Source organism: Buteo buteo, chromosome 31 (assembly GCF_964188355.1).
Source record: "Buteo buteo chromosome 31, bButBut1.hap1.1, whole genome shotgun sequence".
Lineage (NCBI taxonomy): Eukaryota > Metazoa > Chordata > Aves > Accipitriformes > Accipitridae > Buteo > Buteo buteo.
The window spans coordinates 947,687-970,923 of NC_134201.1; the positions used below are offsets into that span (position 1 = coordinate 947,687).

At 51.7% G+C, this 23,237-nt stretch overlaps 1 protein-coding gene across 1 annotated transcript; it reads right to left on the bottom strand.

The window, feature by feature from the left end:
- Positions 1-13,842: 13,842 nt before the first annotated feature.
- On the bottom strand, positions 13,843-19,189 carry LOC142026122 (olfactory receptor 14C36-like). Its single transcript, XM_075018957.1, has 3 exons — positions 18,982-19,189; positions 17,146-17,833; positions 13,843-13,906 (listed from the first exon to the last, which is right to left on the bottom strand). Exons 1-3 carry the CDS (start codon positions 19,187-19,189, stop codon positions 13,843-13,845), a joined length of 960 nt encoding a protein of 319 aa, XP_074875058.1.
- Between the last annotated feature and the right edge of the window lie 4,048 nt (positions 19,190-23,237).

Sequence of the window (23,237 nt, forward strand, 5' to 3'; positions counted from 1 at the left end):
CACCGAGAAACATCCCATCTCTCCACAAATGACTGCCAGGGTATTCCACACCAGTCCTGACCTGTTGTTGTTTTTGTTCTCTTTATTGTTACTGTAATTATTATTCTTCATTTATAATGTTCCTACAGTAATGTTTGGTTTCCTTTCACTTCTAAAGAGGTATGAACCCCCTCTTTCTTACATGGAGCTTCTATAAAGGTGTCTAATGCTTGCTGAGAGCTGAACACATTACAACATCTGTGTAATAAAATGAGATCTCTTCTGTGCTGTGCATGAACACTGGGCTTGTCTTCCAATGCCGGAGTCAGGAGTTGCTCAGGGTTCTGCCTGACTGCAGGAGCAAAAGCCTCTCAGTCACCTTGTGACCATGTAGACATCAAGGATTGGATTTAGGGCTCACCCGTCAGTGTCTAGTGACAGTGGAGGCCATGGCTGGTCACTGAGTGACAAACCCAAGGCTGTCACATGTCAGACAGGGCAGACAACGTCATTCTCAAGGGGAAACTGGAGCTGCCTGGAGATCCCCCAGGCTCTCCAGGGACACAGTGTGCTTGAGATGGGCAGTGAATGGACCCCCACAAAGTGAGAGAGCACCCAAGGTGGAGTCACCGAAGGTAAAGGGCCAAATTGGTGTATCCACAGGGAAACAAGGACTCTGCAATCCCAGAGGAGGCAGCAGGGACCCCGCAGCATGGGTGAAGGAGTCTGGAGAGTGATCAGTGTCACCCCCATTCAGTGGAGGCCCACTCATCCCTAGTGTTGACGCAGAGGAAGGCTGTGGGTCACTCAGAATTGCTCTGTCAGGGCTTGCAGGCGCTTGGACGTGTCTCGGAGCACCCTGGCACTGCAAATGCAGCAGGCCACACAAAAGTGTGAGTAACTAACTGCCACCCTCCATCCCCACTGGTTAGAGAAGGAGCTCAGACCAGGTACTCGCATGCAGGAGCTTCTTTTGTGCACATCTGCACTGCAGCAAGAGGGTGGGTCTGTGGGGTGCATGGGGGAGCTGAATGCCCATCCCCTCCGAGGGTTTCTAATCAGAGGCTGGATATCTGCGCTGGCTCAGCGGAGTCACTGCCCTACAGAAGGGGAAATGGACCTCTTGCTGTCACTGCCTAGGGACAGAAATGGGGGTTAACAGAGGGGGAAATCCCCATCTCTTTTAGACACCTGCTCTCGGTGAAATCATGCTCTTGGAATTAGCTGCCCTCCACTCTTTGGAGAGGGAATTCAAGGACGCAGTGAGAGAATTGGTTTCAGAGACATTTTTCATCTAGAATGCCTTGCCCAGCCCTATGCAGTCATGGCGCCCATGGTATCTAAGGGCAGGTCTGCAGTATGCTTGGTTTTTCTTGTTGCTGTCTCTGTCATACTTGCGATCCTACAGAAATGTTTGGATTCATCCCAGCTCTGCTAATGGTGAAACCTGCTGTGTCTGACCTAGAAGCATTCTGTAAATGCTTTCAACACTATCAGAGCTGGCTCCCCAATGCTATATGTCTTTAAAAAGTGGTGTCTCCCCACCACAGAGACCTTCAGTGCAGGTCCTGAAGACCGGGCTATAATTCAAAAGAGCATGAAAGGACATTGTCATTCAGCGGCATCCTAAAAGATCCTCTGGCTTTCACTAAGTTCCCCACTGACCTGGACGATGAGCTCGGCACCCCAGTGTGATCTGTTGGGGACACACGGCTGGACCCAGGGCTCAGGTGTCAGTGCCTAGCGCAAACAGAGTTGGAGAGTTGTCTCATGCTTACCTGCCTTGGGCAGCCACACGGGCTAATGGCCAACACTCATCCTTCCTGGAGGTGAATCGGGAGAGCTCAGGGGATCTGAAGGGACAGCGTGTGCCCAGGAGTGAGTGGGGAGCTTCACAAAATGAGGGACCACCCAAGACATGGTCATAAAAAGGGAAAACACTAGATCCAAGTGTGAGAAGGTAATGGAGGGCTCTGCAATCCCAGGAGAGGCAGCAGGGACCCCACAGGCACAGGGAGGGAGGCTGGAGAGTGATTCATGCACCCTCAGGAAAAAAAACGTGGCCTGGATCTAGTGTAGCACCCAAACACCTCTCGTGCTTCTGGATTAAATAAGAAAGAGAAATCCATTTCTGCACGTGCAAGTTCAGGGCTGACTGCTCTATGTCTGGAGCAGCAGGAGCTGATGGAGGGGTCCCAGGGTCTCCAGGACCAGGGATTTTGCACTGTCCTGGGAAGCAGGGCTGGCAGTGGGAATGGGGGGAAGTCAAAGTCTGTCTTGGTGAGGACTTTCCTGGATACAAGGGAGTCACTGGCCTCCATTTCCTCATGCCATTGCTGGCCTGCAGTTTGGGGCTGACAGGGGAGCTGACGTGCCCTCCTCCCTGATGCCCCTCCTCCCCATCTTCCTGGGACTGCTGTTCCCTTCAAAGGAGCTCGGGCTTTGGTGGGAGATCCCAGAGCTCTGCAGCTCCCTGTGGCAGGTACCAGGGAGAGCCGGGAATGGGGCTGAGCTTGTCTGAAAAATGGAGATGAGCATCGAGCTCTTCAGTATGACTGGGGAGGGTGGGCTAACAGCATTGTACTCATGGTGCAGAGCCAGCAATTTCTGGAGAGAAACCAAGTGTAGAAGGTGCAGAAGAAAAGCTCAGTCTGATCCCTTGCTTCCTGGACACAAGGAGAAGCTGCTACAGGACACTTGTCACAGGGCAGCCCCTCACATCACTCGTCTCCAGTGCTGGCTGCTCAGCCCAGCTGTGAGGTGGTACATGGCCAGCTCCATCCTCTCACACGTCTGCATATCTTGACTAAGGAAAAAAGGCCAGCCCAGCATGGCTTGTCTTCTGGACTAAAATCCAAGAGGTCCTGGAAGATGGCTGTGTCCTCACGCCCATGTGAGATGCAGCTGGGGTTGGCAGGGACTGGGTGCTCAGGTCCCCCAGTTTCTGTTAGGAGGCTTGGGAAACTGGGAAGCATCAGGGAGAGGAAAAAGGTGCTGAATACCTCAGGTCTGTACATGCCCTTGGCTACAAGGTCCCCTGCCCCACTGAGCAGCAGGTACACATTTTCCTTAGCTCCTATCGTAGCTTTTGCTATGGACTTACTTAAAGAAGCTGTTCTGCTTATCCACCCCTTGCTGGTTCCAGCTCCAGCTGAGCTCTAACTAGAGTTGCCCTGACTCTACCCCTGCATGCACAGACACAGTCTCTGCGTTCCCCCTGGGCAGCCTGACCCTCTTTCACTTGCCTGTGCACATCCACCCAGCAGCCTGAGCTCAGGTGCTCCTGCCAGGGTAGAGGTGGAGGATCACCAGGAGCAGCTCTGGAGGGAGCTCCCCAGGGAAAAGCTGTGCCCAGCCCCGGGGAAACTCTGCCCTGAGCATGAGGAAGGCAGTGGCAGGAGGGCAGGGGTAGGCTGGAGGAAGAGCAAGAGGCTCTGCAAAAGCCTGAGGGAAAACATTGTCAAAGCCTGGGCTCGAGCCAGGGACCTTTAGGTCTTCACTCCAACACTCTCCCAGCTGAGCTTCTTCAGCTCTGCCCCAGGAGCCCTAGTCCCCATGCCAGCCATGCAAGGGCATGGAGAGATACAGAAGACGTGTTCCTCAGGGAAGTTCCTGGGAAAAACTGTTCCCAGCCCTGGCAGGGGGGAGCTGGCTTCTTCCTGCCCAGGCCTGCAAGCCAGGCAGTGCCAAGGGTCCATCTCCTGCCAACCCACCTCAGCCCACTCCTGAAATGTTTCATCGCAGCCCCCGAGGCAGCTGGAGCTGTTTGGGGATCATGGGCAGTCTGTGGCAGAAGGACGGGACATGGGCACAGCATCAGCGGTGCTGACAGTGGCGTGACAAAACCTGCCCTGGGCAGCACACCTGAGGCGCTGGATGACTGATGCCTTCATGGCCGGCTGGGGTCCAGGTTTGTGGTGAATGCCAGGTTGATGTTAGGAGTTCCAGGAGTCTTGCGGGCTTCCAGTTCAAATGGGATCTTAGCAAAAGCCAGATACATGCAACTACGAAGGCTGAGGGTGGAAAAAGAAGTGTGGGGCTGATGAAAGAGCTCTCTTCTTCGCTGTAGGGAAGCGAGGTCTCAGGGCATGCAGAGTCTGTGTTGGTTCCATGGCTCTCTTGCTTTACTCTTGCAGGAGCAATACTCTTTTGGTCAAAGGGAGGAGATGACAGGCAGGGGGGAAGAAGACTTGAATACGTCCAAGAATAGGGAGGACACAGCCTCTCTTGGCAACTGACTTCATGGTGAAAACACTTCTCCTTATCGCCTGGTGCCTTCTCTGATCCAGGCTGAACAAGCTTTGCTAACTCAGTCTTGCCTTAGATGGCAAGTGCTCCAGCCTGCCCCCAACCCAACCCTCTCATAGCCCTCTGCTGAGCTTGCTCCAGCTCATCAGTGTCTTGCCTGCACCAGGATGGGGGACGGGGCACAGGAGACCAAAGCTGGACACAGTGTTGTCCAGGTGGTCTAAGAAGCTCTGAGGAGAGAGGGATAAACACCTTCCCTCCTTTTCTGGCTATGGTCCTCTTCATACAGCCCAGAATGCTGTTGGCCTTCTTGGCTGACAAGGCACCCTGCTGGTTCACGTGCAGTTTGCCATCTACCAAGACCTCCAAGTCATTAATAAAGCTATCAAGCAGAAGAGCTCCCCGGACAGGACAGACGTTAGCAGAACTTCACTTGCTCCTGGCTCCAGGCAGAGTGTTACCTGTTCAGGAGGATGCCCTGTCCTCTCTCAGCAGCTGTGGATGAAGCCCCACAGAGTTGTATGGGTCAAGTTGTCTCCTTGATCCTTGTGCACTGCAGGGATTTCTTCTCCTCCTTTCCAAGTTAAGAAGAATTTAAAGGTATTTCATAAGAGGAGAGAGTCAGACCTGAAACTGAGAAGAAAACTACCTTGTCCAAAAAGCTGGAGCTTCCAGGAAGCTTCCAGTTTGAAAGAAATTTTTCAGGAATGGTCACCGGCTCAGTCATGAGGCACAGTTATTGTCTGCTGTACTGACCGAGCTTTGCTGGAGCTCCTTTCAGGTGTAGGGGGCTGGAGGCAAGGAGTTTTTCCTTTCCCCATGTCATCCAGTCAGTTTGTGGTGGTGCATGGAGGGAGGCCAAGAGATTGACACAAGAAAAGTTCACACCAGAGACAAGGGAAAGCTTTTTCCTCATGAGGACAGCCAAGCACGGGAAGCGGCTGCCTGGAAAAATAATCCCATTTCCATTCTTGGAGGTTTTCAAGTCGTAACTTGGATCAAGTCCTGAGCAACCAGCTCTTAACCCCAAAGTTGCCCCTGCTGAGCTGGACACGTCCTGTGTTCCTTTCCAACCTGAGTGTACTGGTTTTGTCTGGGACAGAGTTAAATTTCTTCACAGTAGCTTGTATGGGGCTGCGTTTTGGATTTGTGCTGAAAACAGGGTTGATAACACACCGATGATGTCGTTACTGCTGAGAAGTGCTTGCACAGCATTAAGGCCTTTTCTGCTCCTCACACTGTCCTGCCAGTGAGTAGGTTGTGGGTGCACAAGAAGTTGGGAGGGGATGCAGCTGGGACAGCTGGCCCCATCTGACCAAAGGGATATTCCATACCATGTGATGTCATGCTCAGAAATAAAACTGGGGAGGTAGAGGTTGGAAGCAGCTGCTGTTGCTTGGGGGTTGGCTGGGCATTGATTGGTTGGTGGTGAGCAAATGTCTTTTGCATGGCTTGTTTTTCTTGGGTTTTATTTTCCTTTTCCTTTGAGGGTTTTTTTGGTCGTTTGGGGGTTTTTTTCATTTTTTTTTTTTTTTTTCCTAGCAAGTTCATCACTAAGCTTGCCAAGTAGAGGCAACAGCATGGAGAGAGGTCAGGGGGAAAGGCCAGGATGCCGGTGGGTTGTTCCTTGTGAAGCCCTGTCAGCTGTAGCAAAGTGACAGTCCATCAGGACAATGGGCATCGTGAAGCCATCAAGTCAATCAGAGCACAGGGGAGGGCAGTGGAGATGCAGGTAATGGTGACATGATTGGGACCTCAGCTCTGTCAGGGGGCAGCGAGGGACAAGTGCTCTGGAAGGCAGAGCTAGCTGGGAAGTGAGGGGTATCCCCAGGTGAGCAGGGAGGGGGCCTCACCAGCCTGAGCTGCCACCAAGGGAGCAGGGCAGGCCAGGGGGCTGGCAGCTGGAGGCAGTTCAGAGTCCAGGTCATCTGGCGAGGTTCTGATGATGGAGCAGGTCCAGGGTCAAGCCAGGAAATTGATGCACAGCTTGGGGTCAGGATGAGGCCTGGTAAGTGTTACCTGAGGGGTCAAGCACAGCCCAGAGCTGTCTCCTCTGCAGCAGGACCTCAAGTAGAGGAGCATATCGCCTGCATCTCTCCCCCATTGTGCACGTTCCCCTCTGCCGGAGAAAGGGGCTGAAAGAGACTGCCCTGTGATGCTGCTGTGGAAGGTGGTGTGCACAGCTGGGTAAGGTGGAGGGTCTCCTGGCTGCCCATCTGTCTGTCCCTCAGCAGGAGGATGACACTGTTGCTCCTTGTTTTCCCCATCTGTGCCTGCTGCTCCTGTTCTAGCTCCCAGGCTCCTTGGGACCCGGTGTTCAGTTGCATTTCAGACACTTGACCCTGTTGGTCCTGGCATGGAAGTGTCTGCATGGAGGTGCCCAAGCCCCCTTCTTACCCGTGGGGCTCCAGGCAATGTACGTCATGCGCCTACGTCTATAGCCTACATCATATGGCTATGAGTCCCACGTCTTCTTTAAACCAACATTGTGTTATTGTCCTCTAACGGGAGTCCTGCCAGGCTGTAGGTTGCCTTCCAGAAAGGCACAGCTCTCCCTTTGGGATATCTGTGATACCATCGTGGTATCAGAGAGTCCTTGGTTTGGTCATCCGAGTCAGGATACTTATGCATCACACCTCCTTTGTCACTTTCTCCATATCTGGGCTAAGAAAGGCAGAGGACTTGGGAGATCTGCACTTTAAAGCTACACTCCTCCTTTTTTAGCACAGTACAGTTTCTTTTTTGGTGGGTAACTCACAAGTATGACTGCCATTTAGCTGACAGTCATTACACCTCCATGGGTCACTACTTTCAGTGAGAGCAACGGAAAGGTTTTCTACCCCTGCAGAAAACACCTTCCCAGGGTGATGGGGGCATCTCATAAGTAATTTAAGGTAGAACTAGGCCCCTCTACCACAGTCCGTGTTGTAGAGAAGAGCGTGTGAGGAGCTGCCTCTGTGGATGCACATGTGCATCAAAGCTGCTCACCTCCATTCCCCATGGAGTGACTGCTGGAACGGTACAGACAATACACTGGTGTGAGGACGGGTTCTGTCTCATTGGAATGAAGACCCCTGGAATGGGGTGGGTCACCCCTGACTTCACATCCCTAGTTATCTCCTGAAGCTTGAGTGGGACCTGGTGGGGATCAGCACGGCGGTTATAGACACAGGTTTAGGCCCACGAGTGCAACAACCTCCAGCTGCTGGAAATGGGGAGTCTGCTGAAGACTGGTCGATATCACTGGGCCAAAGAGAAGGATGTCAGAAATTCAAGGCTGGCCTAGGGGAGATGATACTGTCTTTGTCTACAGCTAGCTTTTGAGATGGTGCAGAGGAGAATGAGTCAGACTCTTCCCAACTGGGCACAGTGGAAGGATGAGAAGCCATGGGAAAAAGTTGGGCCATGGGAAGTTCTGACTAGGCTTAAAAGCAAAGAATCTGCACTATAAGGTCTGTCTGGCACTGGGAACGTGCACCCAGAAAGGCTGTGGGATCTCCACAATGGAGATAGTCAAGCCTCAACTAGACGTAGTGCCATGGGGGTTTTTGGATCATAATGGATGACTACCTAATACGGGGCAGAGAGGCACCCATCTGTCATCCCAACCAACCACCTAGAAAGGTTTGCTCCTTGCTGGGGACCAGGATCCAGGTTGTTGTGGTGGGACGTCCAAAGCTCATCCGTCCCTCTGACTACTACCCCCTGCTCTTATTCCAAGTGGGCACAAATCACACTGCCAGGGGAAAGAAGTGACAGTATCAGATATGACTACAGGGCTCTGGGGAGTGATAGTGAAGGCCATGGGGGCCCAGATGGTGTTCTCCTCAACCTTGTTGGTGAGGGGAAAGGGTGTTGGGAGAAAGGCACTAATAGGACAAGTTAATAATTAACTGCAGAATAGGTGTAGGGGACATGGTTTTGGGTTCTGTGCCCATGGCACCCTGTTTGCAGGCCACCATCTGCTTGGGAGAGATGGGATCCACCTCTCTAAGCAAGGCAAAGCTGTTTTTGCCAACAGGCTGGCTGACCTCATAAGCAGGGCTGTAAACTAAGAAGGATGGGGGAGGGAGGGAGTAACCAGCAGTCCTCTAAGGGAGTGATAGATAGGATCACTGAGCAAAGGGCATGGGGTGATGTGATGGGAAGGGATCACAAAATCATCAAAATGGTGCCTAAGTGGGGTCAACTCCAGCACTTACATGTAAGCAAGGAAATGCCTACAAAGCACCATGGTGGAGAAATCTCTCACACCCTCTCCAAGAACTCAACATGCTGGGCTGCCTCTCTAAAGTGCCTGTACTCTAATGCGTGCAGTACGGGGCATAACCATGAGGATTTAGAGATCTGTGTGCAGTTGCTGGGCAGCAATCTTATTGCGACCATGGAGACCTGGTAGAGTGTTGAAAAGGAGAGATACAGGTTCTTGAGGAAGGAAAGGATGGGAAGGCAAGGGTGGAGAGTTGCCCTTTGTGTGAGAGAGCAGCTGGAGGACATGGCGCTCTGTCTGGGGATGGATAGGGAGCCAATGGAGATCTTTATGGTGAGGATTAAGGAGAGAACAGGAAAGGGTGGTGTTATAGTGGGTCTGCTGTAGGCCACCAGACTAGGAAGAAGAAGTATATGTGGTCCTCAATGGACATGTAGGAGCAGCCTCACATTGGCAGGCCCTGGTCCTCATGGGAGACTTCAACCACCCCAATAGCTGCTCAAAGGACAACACAGCAGGGTATAAGCACTCCAGGACGTCTGTGGAGTGCATTGATGATAAATTCTTCACCCAAGTGATAGAGGAGCCAACGAGGAGAGGTGCTCTGCTGGACCTCCTCCTCACCAACAAGGAGGGGCTTGTTGAGGATGTGAAGGTCAAAGACAGCCTTGTGACCATGAGATGGGGCTGTAGTGACCACGAGATGGTGGAGTTCAGGATCCTGAGGGGAAAGAGGAAGGTAAAAAGCAATCTCAGAACGCCAGATTTAAGGAGAGTAGAGTTTGGCCTCTTCAAGTATCTGCTTGGAAGAGCCCCATGGGATGTGGCCCCGGAGGAAAGGCGGGCCCGAGAAAGCTGGTTAATATTCAAGGATCACCTCCTCCAAGCTCAAGAGGGGTGCAGCCCATCAAATATGATATTGGGCAAAAATGCCTAGAGGGCTGCGTGGATGAACAAGTCGCTCCCGGCCAAACTCAAACACAAAAAGGAAGCATTCAGAGGGTGGCAACAAGGACAGGTAACCTGGGAGGAACACAGAGATGCTGTCTGAGCAAAGGTAGGAAAGGTAAAGTCCAAATGGCATGGAATTTGGTGAGGGATGTCAAAGAAAACAAGAAGGGCTTCTATAAGTAGACAGGTAACAAAAGGGAAACGAGGGAAAATGTGGGCCCGTTGCTCAGTGAGACTGGGGACCTGATGACACAGGACGTGGGAAAGGCTGAGGCACAGAATGCCTTCATTGCCTCAGTAGTTGCTAGCAAGACCGGCCTTCAGAAATCCCAGCTGCCAGAGACAGGGGGAAAGCATGGACATCTGCCTTGGTGGAAGAGGATCAGATCAGGGAAGACTTTGGCAAACTGGACATACATAGGTATGTCCTATGCACCTTTAATACTTTCTTATCATTCATGTGCCTGGAAATGCTTTCCATGACTAGCTGCTCCATCATCTTCCAAGGGGTGGAGGTGAGTCTGACTTGCCTGTAGTTCCCTGGGTCTTCCTTCTTTTCTTTCTTGAAGACATGTGTGACATTTGCTTTCCACATCTCTTCTCTGGGGCTCTTTATATGTCTGTGCTCTAGGCCTCTGTGTATCACTTGAGGTCTGGCATTGGTGGGCCATGGTGTTATGGCCATTGGACATTCCATAAAGATGTGGCCAGATCAGAAAAAACAGATGATGCAATGGAAGTGATAGCAGGTGTGTCCATTTCTTGTTGGCAAAGAAATATAGGGTGATATGTCAACTGCTCCAACCATCATTGCTCCAAGCACCCTGTAGATAGGAAATGTGGATGTACAATATGACAATATAAACGTGTCACCAGAATGCAGTTCTCCATTCAAAGTGTTGGGAGGAAATACATTTTTGGAAATGGCTGTATAAATCTCTATTTACATAGAGGGAGAGAAGGTGTCATCATCTTGCTGGTCCATGTCCATGGCCTATAAAAAAATTCATGAGAATTTGCAGACCAGTATCAAAGTGCTGAAAAGTAACTTTTTACACACTTATTACCCCAAGCTCTTTTCTGCATGTTTCTACTTTTACCTAACATCTTCATTCCGGGGTTGACTCAGTTGCCAGCACAGAGGTTGACGTTGCCTCCAAGATACCCAGGGGTGGCTGAAGCCCCCACGTGGGACTGGGAAGTGGGACCCACAACCTACAGGAGCACTTCTGGAGCAGGAGCTGGTCACCAGACAGGGTGTGTCCAAGCATCTCCGTTGAGACTACTGATTTCTCCCCCTTGAGTAGAAAAGGAAGCCTGGGCCATGGCAGCCAAGGCGCCCAACATTAGAGGGGATCACTTTCATCCCTGCCTTCAACGATAATACAGCCACATGTACTTTATACCCTGCTGGGAATGAAAAATGAGTGGGTTGGTATTGCAGAGTCTGCTTGAAGACGCTCCTCTGTCCCAGATACACTGGGCTTAGTGTCCGTTTGGCAATTCAAAAGAGAGCATTTCATTCACTTTGTCTCTTTTATCCCTTCTGTCAATCAGGGGAGCTCGTGACTTCAACGTGTGACTTGCTGTGTGCAAAGAGCGGACATGGACAGACAGAGTCCAGGGCAGGGAGTGTTTTGGGGGGTCCTGGGATCTCTGCTTACACAAAAATGTGGTTTTTGTTCACCTAAGACTATCTGCTGTAGGAAGTGGGCTTCAGAGGAGGTAACGTGGACTTAATATACAGCCGTTGAGTGTATTACATCACTGCGTGTCTGTGTGCAGCTCGGTCTCCAAGCAGGAGGGAGTTGGTGCCCACGGGCTGAAGCATGCAGCTACAGACTTCAGTGAAGAAAGCTCAGATTTGAACAAGGCTGCTGTAAGTGCCAGGTGGTTGAGGGAAAAGGTGGGGCTGGGGGTAGGGATGAAGAATGACCATGGATTGTTAAGACGGAAAGGGTCTTGCTTTTTGTAATCATTCAAACTCCATTAGGAGGATCAATATGAACTGGGGATTACTGATGTGACATGCTGCCTGAGCAGAAAAATAAAGAAAAGTGGAGGAAAAAAAGAATTCTTTCTTATTGTTTCGTATTGAAATCTTTCCACTTTGGCTACACTCCTGAATTCTCTCTAATTAACCACATAAGAATTGAAGACCTAAAGGAAAACTCTGCACTGAGCCTTGGCTCGTTAGGGAGTTTGCATGTTAATGAGCCCTCTGGTGCCAAGTTCCTGAACTGCAGATCCTGAAAGACTGAACAAGCCTCTCAAGAAGTAAAAGCCAGCAGCAAACTTCCAAGTTTCGGAGGGTGTTAGTGGGCGCCACTGAGGAACATCACTGAAGAGACCGTGGAGGGAATGACCAGAGAAGGGGACCGTCCCTGGGGGCTGGTGAACCAGGAAGTCGGAGACACTGGTTACAGGTGGAAGATCAGTTGTGGAGGTGGCTGTGAAAGCCCTAAATGTGTTTCACCAAGCAGCATGGCCAAGCCCTGGCCTCCATCCCACTGGGAAGGGGGATCCTTTCCTTCATGGGATGCTTACAGCTCTTCTTGGAAGCAGTTTGATGGGGGGGTGATGCTGAGTGAAGGACAGCAGTAGGACACCTCCCAGGCAGTTTTGGGGGTCGGTGAGGACGGAACAAGGGCCAGGGGCTGTAAGGAACCAGTGTCCTCACATGGGCTTCAGTGGAAGAGACAGCAGCCACCGTGGAGATGACAAGGACTTCAGTTGTGTTGGTGGGGAGGAGGGGGCAGCCGCACAAAGGCCCTGTTTGCACCACAGGCAGTCCTACACTGTCCTATGCCTGTGCCAGTGACCCTGCAGATTTTAGCTGCCTCCCCCTGTTTCCCCACCTCACCCTGACATTGGGATCTCCCAGGTAGAAGAACTTGGAACAAAGGAGTAATTTGAGCCTGGGGGAAAGTGTGAAGGCAATGGACTTGAATAATTTTGTCATTGTTTAAATCCAAACCTTTTTTACTTGGCATAAATTAAATTGGTCTTCCCCAAGTGCACTCTTCTTTGCCTGTGACAGTAATTAGGAAGTGATCTCCCTGTCTTTATCGTGACCCATGAGCTATCCCATCTTATTTTCTCCCTTTGTCCTTTTGAGCTGGAGGTGTGAGTGGGCAGCTGGGTGGGTGTCTGGGTGTTGGGCAAGGCTAACCCACTACAAGACAGCAACCGCAGGACTGCTGTGTCTGGTATGGGGCTCACCAGCACAAGGAAGACCCTGACAGACTGGAGAGAAAGTTGCAGAGGCCAGAAGGATGGCTGGGGCCTGGAGCACATTGTGCACAAGGAGAGGCTGAGAAAGCCAGGGCTTTGGAAAAATCCCTCAGAGCCAAACACTGGAGCAAGGACCCAGGCCAGCTGGTGAGATCTCTATCAGTGGAGATTTTCAAAATCTGTGGAGACAAGCACCTGATCTAGGTGGAGGTGTCTGAGAATGGGCTTGGCTGAGAGTCTGGCTGTGGCAGGAGCTATGGGACTTGATGTGTAACGAGTGTTGGTAGGAAACTGGTTCCCTTTGTATTAGTAATGGCAGCAGAGCTGGGTATCCTAGAGACCTGGAGGAAGACAGGGGTGACCATGCAGCAAAGGTCCTTCCTCAGGGTTGGGCTGTATGGCCACTCACTCTCTGGCTCTTCTGTGTTCATATGATAGGTGATCCCCAACACTGACTGCATTTGCCCCTTCTCTGCCCCCACCAGCCCCACGCCCCAGGGCAGCATGACGGTCCTGGCCCTGGAGCTCCTCAGCCAGCTCTTGCATCTCTCCAGCCCCCTTCCCCCATGCCAGCTGGGTTCCCACTGCCTGCCCTGTGATTGCAGAGTCCTCCTTTCCCTGTCAATACCTGGAATTAACACTTTTGGGTGATTCCACCTGGGCAATCTCTCACTTTGTGGAGCTCTAGTCACATCCCAGGCACACGCTGCCCATGGAGATCCCTTGGGATATCCAGACAGCTACAGATTCCCCTCCTGGAAGACATCTTCTGCCCTGTCACATGTGGGAAAGGACTGGGTTTGTACCTCAGTGACCACTCCTCATCTCCACTGTCACCAGGCACCAACAGGTGAGTCCTAAGTCCACCCCTCTAGCAGGTCACAAGATGACAATGAGCTTTCTGCCCTTAAAACCATGGATCAATAAACCATTTTGAGGTGCAGTATCTCGGGCCTGTTCCTGACACAAGGCTTGGAAAAATAGCCCTACCATCAGGCAGTGCACAGGGAAGATCCCTTTTCATTACAGAGATGCTACGAGGGAGTCAGCTTGGACGCAGTGTTACAAAGACACATTTTTATATGGTCCTCCAGGTGAGACAGAGGAAGTTCATGCTTCACATGAAGTATGGGAAGTCCAAATATTGGTCTATGAACATGAAACCCCAAAGAGCAATAACAACAATGATAATACAACAAAGCATGGGCCTAGTATGGGAATCACTTGTCGAAAAAGACTGGAAGTTTACCGGTATTGAAAAATGTCCATGAAATCACTTTCCTCGGGGCTTTTTTGAGCTTCCTGTTGCTCATGCTATAGATGAGAGGGTTCACAAGTGGAGGCACCAGTGAGCACAGCACTGCCACCACCAGATCCAGGGAGGGGGAGCAGATGGAGGGGGGATTCACATAGGCAATCATGCCAGGGCTGACATACACGGAGTCCACTCAGCCCACAAGACAACAGCTCTAGCCAAGAGAACAAAGACCTCAGTTCTGGGTCCCAGCCCTACCAAAGCCCTTGGCTTTCCCCACCACAGGCTGTCCTATACTGGCCTATGTCAGTGATCGTATCTCTGCAGATTTTAACTCTCCACCCTGCTTCCCCAACTCACTCTGAGCCCATGATATCCCAACGTTTACTGATAACTCTCTGTCCTCACTGTTCTTCAAACAAAAAGCTGTAGTTTTCTGAGGGTTAGGCAATGTCTCTGAGTTCCCTGCAACCCATCTGGCTTCTTTCAAAGCCTTGTTTATGTTCCTCTAGCACCCAAGATGTGCTCCTCGAGCCCCAGGCTCGCTTGAATTCTTACATGCACTGCTCTCTCCCTGCACTACAACGTGTCTCACAAACCCTTCCCTCTTCCCCTGCAGTGATGAAACTTCACCCCAGGAGGTCTGTGCATCCTCCACACTCACAGATGGTTCCTGAGGTCCATCCAAGTATGGGAAGTGAAGCAGGAAAAGAGCAAGGTCAGTTCATTTGGCATGATAGCCACCCTCAGCAGTGGGCCTTCTCCATTTTCTAGGCATGCACATTGTCATAGAATAATCTCTTTCATCCCTGACTTGCAGAAGAGGTGTCTTCCTTCCTGACGTCTTCCCAGGACACACCTCCTGCTCTTCCCCATCCACAGGCATCCACTGCTTGCCATTTCTGGGCTCAGATACAGTTTCAGGATTTGCTAAAGCCATCAGCCACCTCCTTGTTTCTCACTGACATCCCTTGACCCTCTCTCTGAGCCCTACACACGGCCAATCACTGCTGCTCAGAGCCACTCACTCTTCAGCAGAGACCTTGACATTCCTGCATATTCCTGGTGCTTATTAACTATCTTCCTGGCTCTCTCCAGAGCTCATGGCAAACGTTGCTGTCTACAACAGGGCCTTTATGACCATCTTGTATGAAATCATTGTCTTTTTAAGATCTTCTCTGCAGAAAGAGTAGCCACAGAAAAGCACCAAACACACCACAACAGAGTCTGAATGAAGTGCCAGTAAGAAGCAGCTGAGCAACACCCAAGTCTCTGGCTTCCTGGCAAGGAGTGTCTCCTGTTTTTCAACTTTTCTCATGAAAGGAGCAGGAAAACTGTCCATCCCATGGAGCTCTGCAGAAGGAAGATGGAGCTGTATGTTGTGTGAGGTGATACAAGCAGGATCAGCAGGTAGAAAAGACTTTTGTAGGGAAGGCTTTGCGAGAGAGCACCCTGACTTCACCCAGATAAAAAATGGAGACCAGGCAGTGTGCTGATATGATGGCTAGAAGTGTCCTGGGGCAAAAGATTTAGTTTGCAGAGATTTAGAGGTGGTACTTTCTGTGTCTGAGCAGCCTGAGGTTTGGAGCCGAGGAATAATATAGAAGCTCTCAAGGATGTTTTGGAATTAGTGGCACTATCAGTAATAACAGTAACAGGACAGTGCTGCAAGGGAACTATTCTGTACTCATGATGATGAAATAAAGCCCTCTCATTTTTCATTTTACATGACAAAAATAGCTATGAGTTCTCAGGGATTAGCCTCTGGTATACAATTCTTGGAACAAGTGTCCATGATGGCACCTCCTGGCAGCTGCTTCAGGTCCCTGTCAGTGGCCTGTCCCTGGGCAGGCCCAGCTCCACTGCCCACACACGGTCCCACGGCTCCACTCTGCAGGCACAGCATGGGAAAGGGGAGAGTCAAGGGTGGGGCCGTTTCCCCACTGCAATCGCAAAGATGGCCTTCAGATCACAGTTCCACCATGACCTTCCTACTTTTGCAGCTTCCCCAGCACCCAAACCCTGCCCTGCCACAGCCTTGTCCTACATGGGGTTTTGCAGACAGCTCTGCTCCAGGTTCTGCCAGGGTCTGGGGAAGGAGAGAAGCTGGGCAGGGCTGTCTGTTCCCCCAAACCAGCCTTTGGCCCAGCAGGAAGAGGAAGGTGGCCTCACAGCAAAACTCACCTGTAAAACTGAGGTGACCAGCAAGTGCTGGAAATGGCCAAAGAGAGATGCTGAGGGTGACAAAGGCCCTGACCCACCTTCGCAGTCTGACCAACAAGGGCACAGACCAGAATCCTCCTCTCCCCTGCACCTGCATGTCTTCCATGCTTGCCACAAGCCCTGCCTCTGCACCACAAACTCCCAGTGTCAGTCCTTGCCCTGCGTGGTCACACACTAAAAGCTATACACTGATATTTTTCTCTCCTGGGCACTTTCCAGCACAGACCAGCTCCCCCTAAACTTACCCCAACTCCCCTGATCTCCCTCCACCTCTCCTGCCCTCTCCCCAGCACAGCCCAGTCTGGCATGGCTCCACAGCAGTGCCCACCACAGGGTGCAGCAGAGCTCTGGGCACTCACCCCACAGCCCCAGACCCTCTGAAGGGCACAGCAGCTCCTCGGGGGTGGAGAGGGATGAGCCCCAGGGGTGGGGGGCAGGTGTGGCACAAGGCCTGAGGAGATCCCCTTGTATGATGGAAATGCTGCTATGGAGGCCAGCTCTGTCACACAAGTGCCCATTGCCTGTCCTTGCCTGCAGCCACAGGCCTGACACACAGCAGGACTGTAACCTGCACAGGCCTTCCACCAACCAAAGTGTTCAGAAGGAAAGCATGGAAGTGGGAAGAGAGCAGCTCGGGAAAGACCAAGCGCTGCTGATCCCTGGTGCTGCTGTGCCAGGACTCTTTTCCTCCTCCCTTCTGCACACAGGCACTGCTCCCTGCAGCTGCAAAGAAGGTCTTGGAGGAAGAAACTTGGAAAACCAAGTCACTGCGGGGCCCCTTATTTTGTTTAAACACATAGAGCTTATGGCTCCTCATTTGCACAGCCTCCAGGGCACATAAAAGCTGGATAGACTGTGAATTAGAAACCAGAGGAATAAAGACACTTCTTTGTGGAAAGCATTCAGGTAAGTAAAACAAAGTGAAAGAGAAGGAATAAAACCACACCCAAAATCACCATAAAAAGACCAGCAAAAGACATTCTGCTATGCAGAAGACAAGAGGCAGTTTATTCCTTCTAAAAAGCATCCAGTGATTAATTTTCTCAGGGCATCCTTGATCTCATGGTTTCTCATGCTGTAGATGAGGGGGTTCACGGCTGGAGGCACCATCGAGTACAGAACTGCCACCAGCAGGTCCAGGGATGGGGAGGAGATGGAGGGGGGCTTCAGGTAGGCAGTCATGGCAGTGCTTAAAAACAAGGAGACGACAATCAGGTGAGGGAGGCACGTGGAAAAGGCTTTGTGCTGTCCCTGCTCAGAAGGGAACCTCAGCACAGCCCTGAAGATCTGCCTATAGGACAGCACAATGAAAACAAAACACCCAAATGCTAAACAGGCACTAACCACAAGTACCCCAACTTCCCTGAGGTAGGCATCTGAGCAGGAGAGCTTGAGGATCTGGGGGATTTCACAGAAGAACTGGTCCACAGCATTGCCTTGGCAGAGGGGTAGTGAAAATGTACTGGCAGTGTGCAGCACAGCACTGAGAAACCCACAGCCCCAGGCAGCTGCTGCCATGAGGACACAAGCTCTGCTGCCCAGGAGGGTCCCGTAGTGCAGGGGTTTGCAGATGGCAACGTAGCGGTCGTAGGCCATGACAGTGAGAAGAAAATATTCTGCTGAGATCAAAAAGACAAACAGAAAGACCTGAGCAGCACATCCTGCATAGGAGATGGCCCTGTTGTCCCAGAGGGAGTTGGCCATGGCTTTAGGGACAGTGGTGGAGATGGAGCCTGTATTGGTTTTATGTGGCAAGGTTTTGGTAGCGGGGTGGGGTTACAGGGGTGGCTTCTGTAAGAAGCTGCTGGAAGCTTCCCCTGTGTTCGAGAGAGAGCGAGCCCATACCAGTCGGCTCTGAGACGGACCCGCCGCCGGCCAAGGCCGAGCCAATCAGTGATAGTGGTAACGCCTCTGTGATAACATTTTTAAGAAGGAAAAAAGTTGGGAGAGGGAGAAACAGCCGCTGGAGAGAGGAGTGAGAACATGTAAGAGAAACAAGCCTGCGGACACCAAGGTCAGTGAAGAAGGAGGGGGAGGAGATGCTCCAGGCGCCGGAGCGAAGATTCCCCTGCAGCCCGTGGTGAAGACCCTGGTGAGGCAGGCTGTCCCCCTGCAGTCCAGGGAGGTCCACGGTGGAGCAGATATCCACCTGCAGCCCGTGGAGGACCCCACGCCGGAGCAGGTGGGTTTCCGAAGGAGGCTGTGACCCCGTGGGAACCCTGCGCTGGAGCAGGTTCCTGGCAGGACCTGCGGATCTGCGGAGAGAGGAGCCCGTGGAGCAGGTTTTCTGGCAGGACTTGTGACCCCGTGGGGGACCCGCGCTGGAGCAGTGTGCTCCTGAAGGACTGCACACCGTGGAAAGGACCCATGCTGGAGCAGTTCGTGAAGAACTGCAGCCCGTGGGAATGGCCCACGTTGGAGAAGTTCGTGGAGGACTGACCCCGTGGGTGGGACCCCACGCTGGAGCGGGGGAAGAGTGTGATCAGCCCTCACCCTGAGGAGGTGAAGCGGCAGAAAATAACGTGTGATGACCGTAAACCCCATCCCTGTCCCCCTTGTGCCGCTGGGGGGGCTTGGTGGAGAAATCCGGGAGTGAAGTTGTGCCCGGGAAGAAGGGAGGGGTGGTGGGAAGGTGTTCTGAGATTTCGTTTTATTCTCTCATTACCTTACTCTGGCTGATCTGTAATAAATTGAGCTAATTTTCCCTAAGCTGAGTCTGTTTTGCCCGTGACGGTAATTAGTGAATGATCTCTCCTGTCCTTATCTCGACCCGTAAGTTTCTGTTATATTTTTCTCTCCCCTGTCCAGCTGAGGATGGGGGAGTGATAGAACGGCTCTGGTGGGCACCTGGCGTTTAGCCAGGGTCAACCCATCACAGAGCCCAAGTCGAGGAGGGAGAGGTTGAGGAGGAAGAAGTACATGGGTGTGTGGAGGTGGTGGTCACAGGCTATGGCAGTGATGATGAGGCCGTTTCCTAGGACAGAAGCCATGTAGATGCCCAGGAAGAGCCAGAAGTGCAAGACCTGCAGCTCCCGTCTGTCTGCAAATGTCAGGAGGAGAAACTGGGTGATGGAGCTGCTGTTGGACATTTTCATCCTCTGGGAATGGGGTGCTGTCAAAGTAGAAAAAAGACAGTGAAGAGTTAGGGCATTATTCTCGGAGCAATATCAAAGCCATTTCCCATAGACCCTCCCACTCTCACACACACAGACCCTTTTCCTTTTCTCAGAGACCTTCCTTCAGGCCTGTGGCTGGAGCCCAGCTTGGTGCTGGCGGAGTGTGCAATGAAGAGCAGGGCCTCTGCCCATGGGCTCTTGAAAAGTCAGCCCTGCTCTGCAGCAGTGGGTTCATGGGATCAGTGCAGGCAGGGGCCAGTCTGGTGTTTGACTTTGTCAGCTGAAACCGCTCTTAGCGCGGAAGGGCTTGTCAGCATCTGCACTCCCAGTGCTAAAGAAGCACGAGGGTAAAAGCAGTTGAAGCATTCTAGGGTTTTTTACAGCTGCCAACATTGCCCCTGGGGAGTTTTCTTAGATCTCGAGATCCTTCAGCATTTCTGCTGCACTCTGGGATAACAGCGTAAGCCAGGCAAGTCAAGAGCATTGCCTGTGGCTTAGTGCAGAGAGAGGGGGAGCTGCTCTGTCCTTCTGTCTAGTTCCCACTTGCACTGTGCTTGCACCTTTCTGAGACGGAGGGTGACCACGCTCCCCTGTTTTACCCTGAAAAGCCACCAGACACAGCTGAGAGCAGAGACATCCACTGCAGACCACCAAATGTCTCTCCCTTTCTAAAAGTCTCAGCACCCTGCTTCTAGCCAAGAACACACCGGACTCATTTCACCAACCCAACAGCATTTCCTCAGTCCTAGCATCTCTGTGCTTCTCCATGGGTCTTTCAGATAACAGAAAGATGCTGTGAGAAAGGTTTGCATCCTGCAGGGCAGCTAACAGTTTGGAAGGACACTCGGAGGTGATAGCCAAGTGACCTGATGTGATGGCATCTCTGTAAGGGAGAATCAGCTCATTCCCCAGCCCCACAGACACCATTGAGCATAACCCCTCAGATGATAGGAAAGCTAGGACACTTGTTCCCATGGTCACACCTGCATGGGAGGACCCACAAGATCAGTGTGTGACTCTGCAGCTGAAACTCCCATGCCCAGAGAACATGACAGCAGCACCAAGATAACAGTAACACAGACAAGTGAGAACCAAGGAAAAGAGCAGAGATTGACTGGCTCAAAAAGGCAAGGGGAGAGGCAGCTGCAGTCTCAGGAAAGACTTACCCTTACCCAGCTGTGCATGCCACCTCCCAGACACCAGCACAGCCAGGCAGTTGTTCTCAGTCCCTGTGCTCTACTTCAGGAGGCTCCTCTCAGACTTACTGATCACTCCAAGTTACAGCTCAGGAGTCTCAGGGACTTGTTCAAGCAAGACACATCCTTCTGCATTTCTCCCCCCAAATTCCCCAAGACTAGGAAACAGAAAACACAGACTCTGGAAAGCCCCTTAACTTTATAGCAAACCCTGCTTTGATCTTCCCCTTGAAAAGTTCCTTTGGAAACATCCTGAGGGATGGTCTGGAGCTGTGAGCTGCCCTGACCCACACAGCACCTTCTTGTCAGCAGAAGGACCCTGCAATTCTGCGAACTGTTTCTTCCACCCACAGCTTCTCCCCACTCTGCTGTTGGACTTCCCCAGGCAGGCTGAGTCCTTACCCTGACCGGTGGAAGAGTCCCTGCCCCAGCACACAGCCCCCCACGGTGCAGGGACCCTGCTCAGAAGGACAGCCCTGGGCACCCCTGGCTGCACACCCACCTTCACACTCTGCAGCCATCCCCAGGTGAAGGCAGCTGACATGCCCTGTCCCTCTGAGGGTGCAGCAGGGAAGCTGTGCTCCAAAGCACGGCCTTTTTCTCTGCACTGCAGAAACTGTGAGAGTCCCTCTGACAGATCCCACAGGCTGTGGGATGTGCCAGCTTTAGGAGGTCATTCCAGCAACCACAGCTGCATTGCCCTGCTGCCAGAGACTTACCCTGTCAAGGGCTGTGAAGATTTTGTCATCAGTGAACTCTCAGCACTCTCCCACCCCAGACTGCCTTTAAACTCTCTCTGCATCACTCCTCTCCGCTCAGTGCCTGCAGGCAGTGCCCTCAGCCCTGCTGCGCTTTGCAGAGGAGCTGCTCCTGGGCAGAGCTGTCTCTCGGCAGTGCTGCCTGCTTGCCATGAGCTCCCTCCAGCCCAGGAGCCCAGCCCAGCTCAGCAGCAGAGGAGCAGCCCAAGGCAGCCCTTTCTCTGCCCCCTCTGGGCTCCCTCCAGGTGTCCCTGGGGCTCCAGGGGAACCTGCTGCGAAACAGGCTGAGGCAATCAGTTCTGATCCTTCCCTCAGCTAGGGAGAGCCACTTCTTTCCTGAAATAAAATTTTCCACTCAGAGAAAAATCTACATCTACATGTGACATTTTTTTCTTTCCAGAAATATAATCCTTCTTGCAGAGTTACTTTTAATGTACCACTTTTTTCGTGTTATGTTTTAGACAGGATACTCAGAGAGTGACAGACAGGGATCCCCTTTACATATTCTGAGGGAGGGGATCCTTGGGTCAGTGGTGGCCTTTCATCTGTGTTTCTATTTATGGCATTTGAAGGAGACTCAGCTCTCTCCCATGCACTCCACAAAGCCACAGGAGGTGGAATTCCTCTTGACTCTTTTCAGGTGGTCACAAAATAGGCACCTGCATGGGAGCTCCTTCTCTCAGGTCCCTTCTGAATTAATGGAGATGGAAGGCAGGAGTCAGGTGTTTAGATGCAAATACCTGGTGACATGTGAGTTGCCAGAGGTGGTCCAAGGTACATGTAGGTAATAGCAAACTGTAATGGAGAAGTTCATAGCAACAGGGCAACATCTCAGGAATCATGTATGAGCCTGGTGGGAAATTCCTATGGCCAAGTGACATGACAGCTTATGCCCAAATAAAGGCCAAAAGAACCTTTTCCTACTCCTTCTCTTCGTGGCAGTTTATACAGGTATTCATATGAACGACTGCAGTCATTTAGCATAGCTAGAGCTGGGTCTCCCTCTTTTCCATCAGCTGAATTTAGTATACCTCCACTGACTATAACGGCATGTGACCCATGTTCGTCTCCACATTGCCTAACAGAATTCAGGACAGGTACTCTATTTAATGTCCAACTCCTGGGCCACAGAGCTGCCCCAGATGCCAAGGCTGGCATGGACCTCACAGGACCTACAGGAAAGCAATTCCCATTCAGGGTGGTACATCACAGACACTCCAGACGGCATTGCAGAGAGTGCGATTTGGCGCCTGTGTGCCCTTGACTGATGCCATCAGTCAGAGGCATCAGTCATCAGATGCCATCAGACAGGCAAGGTCTGACCCTTCTCCACCCAAGAGCAGCTGCTGGCATTGCATGAACATAAAGCAAAGTCGCACAGGGGTTTTTACTCACTCCCTTGATGATCCAATCAACGAAAAGACCAAGAATTTTCAGAGTGTTCCTGGATACATCTTGTCTTCAAGGACAGCATCCTCCAAGCACAGCAATGGTCCATATCAAAACTCAGTAGAAACTCAGGAAGGAATTCAAGGGCACCAAGATGAACTTTTGGTACTTCAGGAAGTGTTAAAGAAGAAGAAAAAGAGATAAGGTAGGACCACTGGCGAATTGAGTAAGATTAGGTCTAGATAGATCTGAGGTACTCTATGTCATGGCCTCGGTTACTACCAGCCAGGTCTCCCAGGCCTTTGAGCTGTGAGGCAGGACTCTGGAGGAGAACAACCAGCAGTGGATGGGGTTACTCAAGCAAACTACACCCTTACCAGTCCATGGGAACCACAGGGGCTGCATCCAAGGGTGCTGAGAGTGGTTTTTTCCCCAGGAGGTCCTGGTCTGTTATGACCCCAATAAGAAAGGGATTCGGACACTGTGAACTACCTTTTAAAGTTACGCTCATCATCGTTAACACTCTAAGGAGAGAATCATGCAGATCATCTTCGGTCCCTTTAGATGGTGGGAACCCCAGGTGGTGTAGCATTGAGCGGGCCTTTGGCCCAAATGCAGCAAAGCATGCAGACCCCATCCATAGAAGACAGTCTCCTGTTTTGGTCATTCAAGCTACTG

Bases quoted from the DNA above. Each gene is read 5' to 3' on its own strand.
- LOC142026122 (XM_075018957.1), bottom strand. From the start codon at position 19,189: ATGTCCAACAGCAGCTCCATCACCCAGTTTCTCCTCCTGACATTTGCA. The intron at 17,834-18,981 runs GCTCTGTGATGG...AAACCAATACAG, and splicing joins CCTCTCCCTCCTCGACTTGG to GCTCCATCTCCACCACTGTC. The intron at 13,907-17,145 runs GAGAAAATTAAT...CAAAAAAGCCCC, and splicing joins CATGAGATCAAGGATGCCCT to GAGGAAAGTGATTTCATGGA.